Below are 12747 nucleotides of genomic sequence, written 5' to 3'. Positions count from 1 at the left end.
GTAATTTCATTTTTTCAAAAATGTGTAATTTTCATAAAATGATTTTTTTTTACAATGTATGGCATTGTATGAAACAATAAGAAATATTCGCTTCGATATATATTCATAAATGGAACTTTTGATATTCCTATTTCTTGTTTGTAGGACATAAATTTATATTCAATTTATGAACGTTTTTATTTAAGTCTCCGTAAAGTGTAATTTCACTCACATGAAAACTAACCTTTGTTCCTTTGCCTTGTCACAAGGGTCAGAGTGACAGGCCAGATATCTGTACAGGAGTAAATGAGTCGTCACACATCTGCTGAGTGCAGCCAGTGCAGAGCCAAAAGGCCGGGCGGGTAAACTAACATCTCAACCATGGTGAATAAGAGACGAAACGGATCCCGAGCTAATGGCAATGGTCGAGGAGGGGTTAAATCACAACCACAACAGCAGTGCAAGCGATCACCTAAGGTTTGTTTGCTCATCCCATTAAAATATTATTATATCACAAATCTGGATATACAGCACCTGTTTGACCTTGCCATGTTCCTGTATTTTTAAATATTAAGACATATATGCAGATCATCAATATAACTAACTGCAATCATATAAATGATTTCACTTTTTATGTTGGCTTGAGAAAGTCAACATACTGTTCTTTGATTTAAAATGATGCATTGTTAAATATTGTAAAATAATATTTATTATTATTATTATTACACCACCATTTTATAGTAAATCCGTCTTGTGCTTTTACATATTTTAATATTTCTCGTACAGTTTTTCAAACATGCTTTTTGAAAGATCTCAGAATGTACGCATTAATATTAAAATGCAGTATATTTGTTTATTTACTCATATGGGCTTTCGAGTGGACCTGGAAATACTTTAAAAACTGAAAGAAGACCACGTGGCTTTGCATCATTAATATTATGTAATTCACAGAGTTTGTTATCTGAGTGCATGGTCCACGTTCTCGTCCAGCACGTACTTCAGCGCTCCATCATAGTGTTTTTATTTGATTCTACATGCAAATCAGCTGATATCCACAATTCACATCCACCCAGAATTGCTGCAGTATGATTATTGCAGTTCATATCTGACAGGCGGTGACCCTCTTCAGGGTTCCCTCTTGAACAGCTGATGGTTCAAAGGGCAATGACAACATCATGGATGTGGAGTTTGTGCACATATACTCATTCGTGAACGTTTATCAAACACCTGTGTATTTATAGAGCGCTTATGGTCAGCATCGTTTATCACAATTCAGATAGGGAAAGATAATTGAGCAAACATAAAATGTAACATTTTCACACTGCTCAAACAAACAGGAAAATCCTATTTGTACAAAGTGTGTGTACAAAGTATGTAGTAGAGGCCTAGATGTGAAATTTGACCAAACAAACAATTATTTTAAAGCTTTGTAAGCAAAGCTTTCTTCCAAGATTTACAACAGAAATAAAAAAAACTACACCAGTTTAGATGGTCATGGTCAGGTCAAAAGCTGGGAGAAGCCATGGTTGAGTCAAATGTATGTTTATGTACATAAACAGGTTCATTTAGTTTTTCACTTTGTGACCCAATCAAGCTCAGCATTTTCTAGAGTGTGAACAAAAACGTTGTACATAGCTTTATAAGAACAAAAAAACACTTATTATTTTTACTTATATTTTCTTAAAATGTATCACAACAAACAGCATTTCTCCGATAGGCTCTGAGAGAACCAGCCATCTTTGCTAAAAAATCAGGCAGCGCCTCTGACACGCCACATGACAAAGTGACTTTAGCTCAGGCTCGCCGAGGCACTCCGGGTAAGAGAAACAGTAGCACAGCTATGTAAATGTGCATGTGTACAGGACTATAACTGTGTAACCTGTTAAATCTGTCATTGTAAATCTATTTTTTAACATAGCCCATCGGCCTGCACGGGTTTATGCTGACGGGATCTTTGACCTCTTCCACTCTGGTCATGCCCGGGCTCTGATGCAGGCCAAGAATTTGTTTCCAAACACACAACTGATTGTTGGCGGTGAGTGCCCAACACACATCGTCCAGTCTTTCATCAAAACACACACAAACTACGTCATTAACATCAAAAGTGCCCAGCCTTTAAAAAATCTGTTTTACTTTATTCTAAATGATTCCTGGTGACTGCACCATGGTCTTGTGTTATATATGTTTCAGTATGCAGTGATGCTCTGACACATCGGTATAAAGGCTACACAGTGATGACAGAAGATGAGCGTTATGAAGCACTCGTACACTGCCGATATGTGGACGAGGTGGTCCGAGATGCTCCATGGACACTCACTCCAGAATTCCTTAAAAAACACAGGGTCAGTTCTCTATAGACCATTTGGTAAGATGTAAACAAAACTGGTATAGAAGCACTTCCTGTTTCAGTTTTTTATTATTTTTTTAGAGACTGTAAAAAATGTTTGTTTAACATTTCGATCCAGTTGTAAGTGTTCTTTTGTTTGTATTTGATTCTAATATTTGTGTAGTGTTGTATTGTTAAAAAACCCTGAAACAGGAAGTCTCATTTTCTAGCTACGTTCTGTTTTTGTGCATCTTTGTGACTAATGATACCAAGCTAATAATCTTTTTGGATGCAAAGTGTTCTTCTTTGAATCTTATTGGATACATCTGTATGTGTAACACAGCGTATGATTTATACATATTAATGCCAACAATCGACATCTCAAAAACAAATCATCTGCCCCAGCATGATTTAGAATTTTTTTACAAAATGACTGGAATCGCAAATGACTGGGAAATCATGCAAGACCCCCCCAAAAAATCATTGGATAAAATACCTTTATTGGTTTCTTTCTCAGATTGACTTTGTGGCACATGATGATATCCCATACACCTCTGCTGGATCAGATGATGTCTACAAACATATCAAAGAAGCAGGTAAAGACCCTAACAGCACCAGGCGAAACAATAACACAACTGTGATAGTCTACATATATGCATTTCTTTAACTTTGTATGTGTATTGTTTGTAAGGAATGTTTGTGGCTACTCAAAGAACGGAGGGGATCTCTACGTCGGACCTCATCACACGCATTGTACGAGACTATGACGTCTACGTCAGACGTAACCTGCAGAGAGGTTACACAGCACGGGAACTGAACGTTGGCTTCATCAAAGTAAGACAATGACATGTCTCCAATGTTTAAGAACTAAAAGAGAAATGTGTCACTTTCAATGAAGTATGTGCTGTATAATTAATGTGAACCTTTAGTTATGGGCACCACCATGCTGTGAGGTGGTGGTGAGGTGTGTTACATAATGTTTCTAGGCTACTACTACTAATAATAATAATCCTGGATATCTTCTTTTGCATTTCACTGAATTATCAAGAGAATTAGAAAGAGTGAAAGAATCGTGACAGATTTCTATTCTTTAAACAAGGAGAAGAAGTATCGTCTGCAGGAGCAGGTGGACAGAATGAAGGAGACCGTGAGGACAGTGGAGGAAAAGTCCAAACATTTAGTTCATCGTGTTGAAGAGAAGAGCCATGACCTTATCCTAAAATGGGAGGAGAAATCTCGTGAGTTCATTGGAAACTTTCTGGAGTTGTTCGGTCCAGACAAAGCCTGGGTAAGTAAGGGGCATTAACAAAACATTACACATACAGTAAGGTCTGAGACCACATGAAAATAAATGTAGCTTCAGTATATTTAATAGTAATATATTGATGATGTATTATGCTCTGCAGCACATGATTCAGCAGAGAAGTGGGCGTGTTCTTCAAGCTCTGTCTCCGTATGGGTCTCCACACACGTCACCCAGCACCAGCCCCACCAGAGGTCGCTCTACATCACCCCCCTCTCACTGGCCTATCCTTCGCTTCCGCTCACCTCCACCTAAAGGAGCCTCCATCAGCAGCAGTGAGGGTGATGATGAGGAGAAATATGGACTCTGACTTTCTTACCTCTTGCACATTTGTGAGAAAAATTATGTTTCTTTCACTGTACTTTATAATAATTGAGATTTGTGGAAACCTTTGACAGAAGGAGATCTTTGAACACTTGATCCCCGTCAAATTACACCTGTAACAATATTTCACTGTATCAAATTATCACAGTTCGCAACACACAGAATGTAATATATGTACCTGTATCTTAGAGCTATGGCGATTTTTTTAAGACATGATGTTTGTTTAATCTTATTGGTTGAACTGTGACCAATGTCCAAGTGTATCACATTTAAATGTTTTATTTATGTTTATTATACGGCTCGTTGGAATGCTTGATTCTGATTGGCCAGTTGCGACATCTGCAGGTTCGTTATTCACAGATAACAACCACTCAAAACTAATAACACACGGTAACCCGGATGCAGCAAATCATTTTGACAGGTTTTTTTTACAAATTAAATACAAATATGTATTTTAATAACATTTATGACAATATAGTTATAAATGATTAAACCAAATTGCCTGTTCGTGACATTTGAACGTCGTTTCTTACCTTAAAACCGTAAGTAATCGGCTTTTCCTCGCAGAAGGTCTGCATTCAGTAAAAATGAGCTAATAATATATTTCAAATTCACATTTCATCTCTTTTTTTCTCATGTGGCAAGTAGCCGTGTAATAAGCGGATGTACAAGCAGCTGTTATCGCGAAATAAGCCCCTTCAGTGTACAATGCCTGTACATGATCCCTTACTTAATGTTGTGCTTTTTCTGCTTCATTAAGTTCTCTTTTAGGATTAAGTTTTCCTAATTCCTGATTAATTTTAATTTTGTGTTAAAAGTTATTTTTTTAAGTGACATACCAATTTCATTTTATTGATTTACATACAAGTTTCAATTAATCCTGCCATTCTTTAACAAAAACAAAAAATTGTAAATGTTTCAAATTTTTTATTTTATTTTTTAACATTTTGTTCAAAATATTGTGATACAGTCGTAATCGTGAACCCAATATCATATTGTGAGCTGAGTGCTTTGTTACCCCCCCCTATTATTTAGCATCAAATTGTTGTTCTGTCTAAAATGAAGGATGAACTTCAGTACTGTATAAGGGAGTGCTTTAATAAGCAGTTACGTTGATTAGATAACAAATTAACAGATAAGCAAATTGGGAAATATGGCATGACATAGTTGCATAACAAACATAACATTTACATTTATTCACAGAAGCTTTTATCTAAAGACATAAACATAAAAAACTGCTATATTACTACAGCAACAAGTAACTACCATGAGTCATTCTGTTAGAACTGACTATTAATCTATCACACCACTGTACTAAAGTCTAATCCGGCCATTCATCAAAAGTGCTTTGTGCATTCTTACAGTAGAATATGCACTGAAATTAATATCTGAATAAGATATGAAAACTGAAATATAGAGCAGATTGAGCAAAATGTGAAAATGAAAACCAGCCCTGATTTTTTTTTGCCGAGTACAATTTCATGACAGAATGATCAGAAAGTGCAGTTCAGTGCATCTTCAGCGATCACATCTATTTCAGTGTGAAGGCACCCTACAGAGATCTGAGGCTATAGTCTATGAGTTTTAGCTTTAATGGCATCTACATGCCCCTGTACTCCTAAACAAAATACACCTATAGCAGACAGACCCCCAAACAGACCAAAAATATTGACTCATCTTGCACATTTTTACCAAATCAAATGATCTACAATGACCCTCCTGCTAATATAACCTGATGTGGCAAGTAGCTTAAGAACGGTCATTTGGAAGTAAATACTGAGAGTCTGCTCTATTCTTTTTTATAATATATTATTTATGTATATTTGGAGGAGAGGACAGTGGAGAGAGACAGGACGCGATAGAAGGGGAGGGAGGGCAGACAGACTGGGAAGAGACCACAAGCTGGCACTCGAACTCGGGTAGACCGAAGCGCAGTTAAGTGTGCCTGCTCTATTATTCTGCACATAACGCTACCAACAGCAGGCACTATAAACACCAGACATCTTTAAAGATGTTGTCTGGGCGGCCATAATTTTAAAGCAACCCATGAACGGTTCGTGGGGAGAATCTGAAGTCATCTGTTGGCTTTATATGTGGATGCATCTCGTGGATCGCTGCTAGGGTTGCTCCAGTCATCGGCCTCAGGACCTGTCTGGTAATGTCGCCACACTGACTTATTGAAGACTGGAAGACGCTCAAAAGATTCACTGGAAAGAGCCTGAGGAGGGAGGTGAGAGGGACAGATTGGACTCTTTACAATGTTGCACTCTTTACAAAAGTTGCGTTCCAAACCATAGTTTACCAACCGCATTTGAAGATCTTCTGAATGTACGTTTAATGCAATCACAAAAATCTGGAAATACCTTAAGATAAATGACCGCATCAGTCCCGACTCCTTCAACCGAGTACAGTTTTAAGTCTCCCTGAAAGTAGCGGGCATACAATCTAGAGATCGGCAAGCCATAGCCGAAACCAGCCTGCAGACAAAACAACAGGTTACAAAAAAATACATCCACAAACACCCGATTATGATTTTTGATGGGTAGTTACCAGTGGCACAGTGGTTTGTGTGGGATCCAGTCGTGGTGTCGGTGCAGTGGAATACATGTAATTGAAGAGACGGTCGATCTTTCGTAAGGGGACGCCCCCACCTTGGTCACTAATCTATGTAGACACACAAAAGGATCGATTAATGAGGTATGAGTGTTCACTATTAGTTTTAAACAAGTAAACTGTGCTATGTATGGAACCTTTATTGAAAGATCCTCTTTTCCCAGTGTAACCAGTGCCTTTACTGGAGGAAGCCCTTCACTGCTGTTTTCATAGAGCTCCACTGTGGCCCGCATTGAATTCTACAAAACCACACATACATATTGATTTACCAACTAAAATATAGTAAGGATTACATTAGCAAACACAAGCTCACTAAACATCACTGCATTGTACTTAAGGGGACAGTTCACCTGTCATCATTTATTCACCATCATATCGTTAGAAACCTGTACATGACTTTTCTTGTGGAGAACACAAGAAGATATTTTGAGAAATGTCCCAGTGGGTTTGTGTCCATACAATGAAAGTCAATGGAGTATGTTGTTTGGTTACCAACATATTTCAAAATATATTTTTTTCATACAGGTTTTGAATGACATAATGGAATTATGGAATCCTTTCAACTTGTATTTTATCATCGTTATCCCTTTTACAATACTGAGGGATCCAACGTAAACATAGTCCACTTGCCTTGAAGAGTTCAAACAGCATGTGAAAAAGATGAGACGGCACATAGACCACCTGTATAGGCTTCTGTGGAGTTTTGGCTAGCAAACAGATTGACATAAACATAAATTAAACGTAACGTTTAAATGATGGAATGCTTTATTTAGGGCAAAGAAATAAATAACAGGCTCACAGTTGTTTTCTTTGATGTTCAGCTCAGGTGCCATCATGTAGTATTGCTCACAGAGCATCTTTGCAGTCTCATACGCATCTGAAAAGTTGAGATGAGTTCAAATTCAAGCGTCTAAATATTTTTTTGTGAAAACAAGACAAGAATATTCAGAATTACAGTTAGATTTTAGCAGCTTTTATGTTAAGCATCAGAGCATGATTATCTTTTGCTTACCTCTCACCACTTCGGCCACGTTGCACGCTGGGTCGATGCTTCCGATGTGTTTTGGTTGTGCCAGACAAGCGGCATCACCAAACAAGAGAGCTGACAATAAAAAAAAGAACAGCTGAATGTTATCACAGAGGTACAGTTGTTTGATATAAAGTAAATTAAGATTCCATTAAAATAAAGCGGTATCAGACCTTTTCTTCATCAAATCATTAACTTACAGCTGTTTATTAAACGTAATAATATTGCATACATGCATTGTATGAAGAATGTGATGTTGCTCACTGTGTTGGTTGATGAGCATGCGAAATGAAATGCGGCTGGTGTAGAAGCGGTCCAGGAAATACTGCACATTGCTGCTGATAAAAGGATCAAAACCAAACTTTGCTTTGTATTCGACGACACCTTGAGCCATAGTGGGCACAACATCATTGTGCCTGTTTCTAATCTTAATCAGGATCTCAAGGAAGCTGAAACCCATAAAAAAACAGGTTGCGTACAACTAAGAAAATTCTTTCATCTTAGTCTGATCTCAAAATATTAACCATCAGAAGGTTTTTAGATCATTTACTTTATTATGACAAGTTACTCTATAGCACTTCCATAGGAGACTCAGAATGACTTTGATTTGTAAAGGTGATATAATTATTTTATGTTAAAATACTAAACTGAAATGTTAACATCATAATTTTAATTAAATTAAATATGTATCATGGTGTATTCATGGTGCTACTGCAGACTTACTCATTGAGGGTGCGTGGATCCTCTGGACTTCTCGTCTCATACTCTAACAGCTCTTCAAAGCTCTGGCTGTACCTGATACCACAGTAAATCATGTCATGTATATTTCATTCACCTCTTGACCTTTGTGGCTACTAGGGTTGCAAAGGGGCTGGAAAACTTTCCATGGAAACGTAATCTGGGGAATTTTGGAAATATTCCCAGTTTAAAACATACCAGGAATTTATGGGAATTATTTAAAAATGTCAGAAATGTAAATAAACTGTATCATATAAAAAACATTAATATAAACATTTTGTTTGGTCATAAATTGACATGCATGCAAGCTATACAGATTAATTGTTTTACCTTTTTGACTTTGATTTGATTATAAGTAGAACTTTAATTCTTTCGAGCAACACAAAAGATGGAATACTTTGTAGTGGTAAGCATATTTTACAATTGACTCTTGACTCCCTACACTTGTTTGCCATGTCAATTTTTCTTAATGTTAAGCTTTATTATTATTATTTTTTAAATATTATTATTATTAGTTGTATATCTTAATGTTATAGGTGTTGGTTTTTGTTTTATATGGGGATGATGTAAAGCACATTGGTCAACATGTGTTGTGTTGTTTTATTTTAATAGTGCTATATAAATCAAATTGACATTCACAATTGGTGCAAATTAATAGAAATATGCTAGTTGAATAAATACTCATCTATCAGCATGCTTGCTAAAACAAACTATATACAATACTGGTCAAAAGTAGTGCCTTATGATCATCATTCAAGCCTGCATTTTATTTTTTGTAAAAGAATACAAATAGTAATAACAAATACTTCTTTATTATTCAAAGAAAAAGGTATCACACGTTATGAATATATTAAGCAGCACAACTGTTTCCTAAACTGATGAAATCAGCATAATGAGTCACTGAAGACTGAAGTAATGGCTGATGAAAATTCAGCTTTGCATCAAAGAAATGCATTATATTTTAAATTATTAAAAAAGAAAACCATTATAATAATAATATTTCACAATATTACGGTTTTGTTCTGTATTTTTGATCAAATAAAAGCAGGCTTGATGAATGTGAGAGATGGCACGCGTGGTCGGAGGCATAAAAATGGCAATTGCAATCCAATAACTGTATTGTAGTATCGACTTCCTTGTCAGGGAACAATCAAAAACTCACTAGCCAATCAGCGCAAAGCTGCCATAAGTCCCGCCTAAAACTTGAGAAGCGTAAACGAAAACTCGGAAAACGCAAACGAAAAATCTAGCAGCGAATTCAAAACTATTATTTGGAAAAACGAAACTTTGAAAATTGTTAAGAAAAATAGTAGTTTATTTGAAAATCATGTCACATTCTTGCAATTGAGTTTATTGTTTTCATTATCAAAGTGTTTTTTTCTTTCTCATTGTATATTTTTGTTAGTTTTTTAAAAGTTTGTGTTCATTTTTATTGACACAAAAGTAATCCCATAACAAATGATGTCAAACGTATAACACATTGTAAGTAAATGACAATTACTTTGTACATTTTGTCCAGCATTCCACACTTCACTAAAAAATGCTGGGTTATTCCAACCCATGGTTGGGACAAAAAGGGATGAACCCTCACCTGTTCGGTTAAACTAACCTTGAAAATACCCATATTTGACCTAATGACAACTCAGCATTTCGGGTTATATAACAACCCAGCAGAGTTTAATTTTAACCCAACAGTTGGGTTTGTACCTTTTTGATCCATCCATGGGTTAAAAATAACCCAGCATTTTTTAGAGAGTGCAATTTGGGATGATCACCTTACTGACATTGCACTTTTGTTTTATCTTCTACTTGAAGATACCAAAAAAAAAGAAAAAAACAATGTGTGCATTTACCACAAACCCTTAGAAATCTTTGTATGCACTAAATCTGTGTTATATTTAATCGTATAAGACTACTTAATATATCCATCATTACATGACTCTCACTAGTATTACTGTGTACTCAAGAGTTCACACTCATCCTCACACCTGTCGTGCTCACCAGGACTGGACCAGTTTGACAGACGGCTGGTTAAGAAGATTGGCAGGCAACAAGGTCACTTCCCTCATGGTGTTGGCCAGCCTCACTGCCAGTTCTTTACGCAGGAACATGCAAGATGTTTTTTCACATGCATTTTCTCTGCCTGGGTAAACAAGAGGCAAGAGTCTTGAGGTTTTGCATGCTTGAGTGTAGAACTGTACTGCAACTAGGGATGCACAATTAATAGCAATTCTCATTCAAATCGTGATTAAATCGATGTGGCTATCGCGATTGTGAAATCGCAAAGGCTGCGATTATGTTTTATGCACAGCTTGTTCGTGAAGCATGGCTCTGTGATCTGTGGGAAATGCTGCTCCATCTGAAAGCACTGCGCGTTTGATTCGCTTAAAACATTCATTTAGAAAAGCAACACCCTTCAAACATCATCCTTATAAATATACTTTATTATCATGAAAATACCTGAGGCTTGAAAAACAGTGATAGAAAGATGCCAGATGCCGATAGGAAGATGGCATTTCCTGGTTATACGTGTGGTACTTCTTCTATGGAGCATTGGAGTTTCTGTGCGAGAGCGCCCTCTGGCTTTTGGATGCAGTTGCATTTAACATTATTTATTACACGGCTCATTTTAATGCTTGATTCTGATTGGCCAGTCGCGACATTCCAAGGGTTATTTTCAAATAACATCCGCTCAAAACTAATAACACCCTGTAACCAGGATGCTGCAAATCATTTTGAGAGGGGCAGTTTAATATTACACAAAAAAGAACTATAAATATGTCTTTTAATAACATATATGATATTATATTTACAAATGATTAAACCAACTTGCCTGTTCGTGACGTTTGAACGTCGTTGCTTACTTTAAAACCGAAACTAAATGGCTTTTCCTCGCGGAAGGTCTGCATTTGGTAAAAATGAGCTAATAATATATTTCAAATTCACATTTTATGTCCAGTTTTTTTCTCCCCGATCACACTTTCGGAGCTTATTTCTGCGATAACAACCGGCTGCCTGTACATTATCCCTTACTTCACTGACAAACTGCGCATAAACCATCGCAGCCAACCGCCAAATCACGTGCGGTTTCTTTTTGATTAATTGTGCAGCCCTAACTGCAACTACTTCAGATATTATTTGTGAACTATTTTAAAGAACGCTGGTAACCAAACATTCGTCTCCAGTGACATCCATTGTATGGACACAAAGCAGCAGAGACATTTCATGTCTTATAATATCTTGTTTTGTTTTTCACAGAAGAAAGAGTCATAGCCTATAGATATTTTGAACCACGCGAGTGTGAATAAATTACGACAGAATTTTTTTTCGGGTGTACTATACCGCACCTTTAAAATGCGGAAACTGATACTACGTATTAAACAATGAGCATATTTGTCTAGACTTTTGACTGGTAGGGTAGATTTATGACCAGAAGTGTGTAAAGGAGAGTCTATTTTTAATGCGTCAGTTGATGGCAGTGGTGCGCTAAAAGGGCACGACATCAACATCTTAAACTTTCACTTGACCTTACACCGTGACATAGCGGTTAACAGTTACATACAAATAGGCTAAATGTAGATAACCTGTTGATCCACTCAGAAGACATGGTTAAAACCTTGTTAAAATAAACAAAAACGCAAGTGCCAGTCCGACAACATCGCTATAGTTCAAGCAAATCTTCCGCTACCTCGCGCAAGCACTGTATCGCGTGCTCATTCTCAACGCAAACGAATAAGGTTGTACTCACCGAAATCCAGAAACTGTTTGATTGACATCGGTGAGGGCGAGAACCTCGAGTAATATTCAATTTTGTGCGTGACATCTTTCAATAGAAAGTTGAAGAGTTTCATTATTGTGAAAGTATCATCGCCCAAGCGTCCAATAAACTCGAGTCTGACGCCCACCTCTGACGCGATGAGGTGACACAGTTTGAGTAGATATTACGCGTCGTATTTCTGTCACTTCGAATATCAGCTTCCATTTCGTCTCTATGGTGAGAATTTTTTGACACGTGACATTTGTGGCACTCTTCTGCTGAACAGAATTTCTGCGCCATTATTAGCATTTCTGGGCCATAATAAACAACCTAACCTATTTCTTTATTAAATCCTAACTACATACACATACTTTATCTTGCAAGTTACGGTTATATATATATAATGTTACATACACTATTGCATCTGCCATGAAAATTTGTCTGACATTTGTAGAACATTTGTACTCCACCAAAGTTTTTTTATTTTGTATCTCAATATCTAGTCACATTCCGCACATTGTTCAGATATTCCAGGTCAGTGATTCCTTTTTAATTTATCTTTCTCTTATGTCATTCAATTGATTTTTTTCTCTACCCTTTTGTGTTATTTGTTAAACCTGAAATTGAAATAAAAAATATTTTTCTTTCATTTAAAAAGGGCTTGAAAATAATTACTATTA

At 36.7% G+C, this 12747-nt stretch overlaps 2 protein-coding genes across 6 annotated transcripts; one reads left to right on the top strand and one right to left on the bottom strand.

Annotated features, from left to right (window-relative positions):
• Positions 1-357: 357 nt before the first annotated feature.
• On the top strand, positions 358-3918 carry pcyt1bb (phosphate cytidylyltransferase 1B, choline b). The gene is made up of 8 exons (XM_057360980.1): positions 358-456; positions 1697-1796; positions 1898-2014; positions 2170-2321; positions 2823-2901; positions 2997-3139; positions 3405-3593; positions 3712-3918. The coding sequence occupies exons 1-8, from the start codon at positions 361-363 to the stop codon at positions 3916-3918; spliced, it is 1083 nt and encodes a 360-aa protein (XP_057216963.1). The 5' UTR covers positions 358-360.
• A 962-nt stretch (positions 3919-4880) lies between these two features.
• pdk3b (pyruvate dehydrogenase kinase, isozyme 3b) lies at positions 4881-12234 on the bottom strand. Of its 5 annotated transcripts, none has more exons than XM_057361158.1 (11): positions 12059-12234; positions 10312-10453; positions 8296-8367; positions 7837-8021; positions 7558-7647; positions 7345-7422; positions 7176-7252; positions 6683-6784; positions 6483-6596; positions 6296-6409; positions 4881-6150 (listed from the first exon to the last, which is right to left on the bottom strand). In XM_057361158.1, exons 1-11 carry the CDS (start codon positions 12159-12161, stop codon positions 6007-6009), a joined length of 1221 nt encoding a protein of 406 aa, XP_057217141.1. In that variant the 5' UTR covers positions 12162-12234; the 3' UTR covers positions 4881-6006. The 5 variants fall into 5 exon arrangements, with proteins under 5 accessions (XP_057217141.1, XP_057217142.1, XP_057217143.1 ...); XM_057361159.1 differs by having other exon boundaries at positions 4882-6150; positions 7837-7910; XM_057361160.1 differs by having other exon boundaries at positions 4882-6150; positions 7837-7907.
• Between the last annotated feature and the right edge of the window lie 513 nt (positions 12235-12747).

The sequence above is a fragment of the Triplophysa rosa genome, linkage group LG19 (assembly GCF_024868665.1).
Source record: "Triplophysa rosa linkage group LG19, Trosa_1v2, whole genome shotgun sequence".
In the NCBI taxonomy this organism is placed as follows: Eukaryota; Metazoa; Chordata; class Actinopteri; order Cypriniformes; family Nemacheilidae; genus Triplophysa; species Triplophysa rosa.
The sequence above is the reverse complement of the archived record's forward strand: the minus strand, read 5'-3'. Positions and strand labels throughout refer to the sequence as shown.

What these genes read in the sequence shown, in the direction of transcription:
- pcyt1bb (XM_057360980.1), top strand. Translation starts at nt 361, where the DNA reads ATGGTGAATAAGAGACGAAACGGATCCCGAGCTAATGGCAATGGTCGA. An exon ending in GGCTCGCCGAGGCACTCCGG is followed by an intron (nt 1,797 to 1,897) that starts GTAAGAGAAACA and finishes TTTTTAACATAG; the next exon opens with CCCATCGGCCTGCACGGGTT. An exon ending in TGAACGTTGGCTTCATCAAA is followed by an intron (nt 3,140 to 3,404) that starts GTAAGACAATGA and finishes TCTTTAAACAAG; the next exon opens with GAGAAGAAGTATCGTCTGCA.
- pdk3b (XM_057361158.1), bottom strand. Translation starts at nt 12,161, where the DNA reads ATGAAACTCTTCAACTTTCTATTGAAAGATGTCACGCACAAAATTGAA. An exon ending in CATGCTCATCAACCAACACA is followed by an intron (nt 7,648 to 7,836) that starts GTGAGCAACATC and finishes TTTTATTGTCAG; the next exon opens with CTCTCTTGTTTGGTGATGCC. An exon ending in CGTGGCCGAAGTGGTGAGAG is followed by an intron (nt 7,423 to 7,557) that starts GTAAGCAAAAGA and finishes TCAACTTTTCAG; the next exon opens with ATGCGTATGAGACTGCAAAG.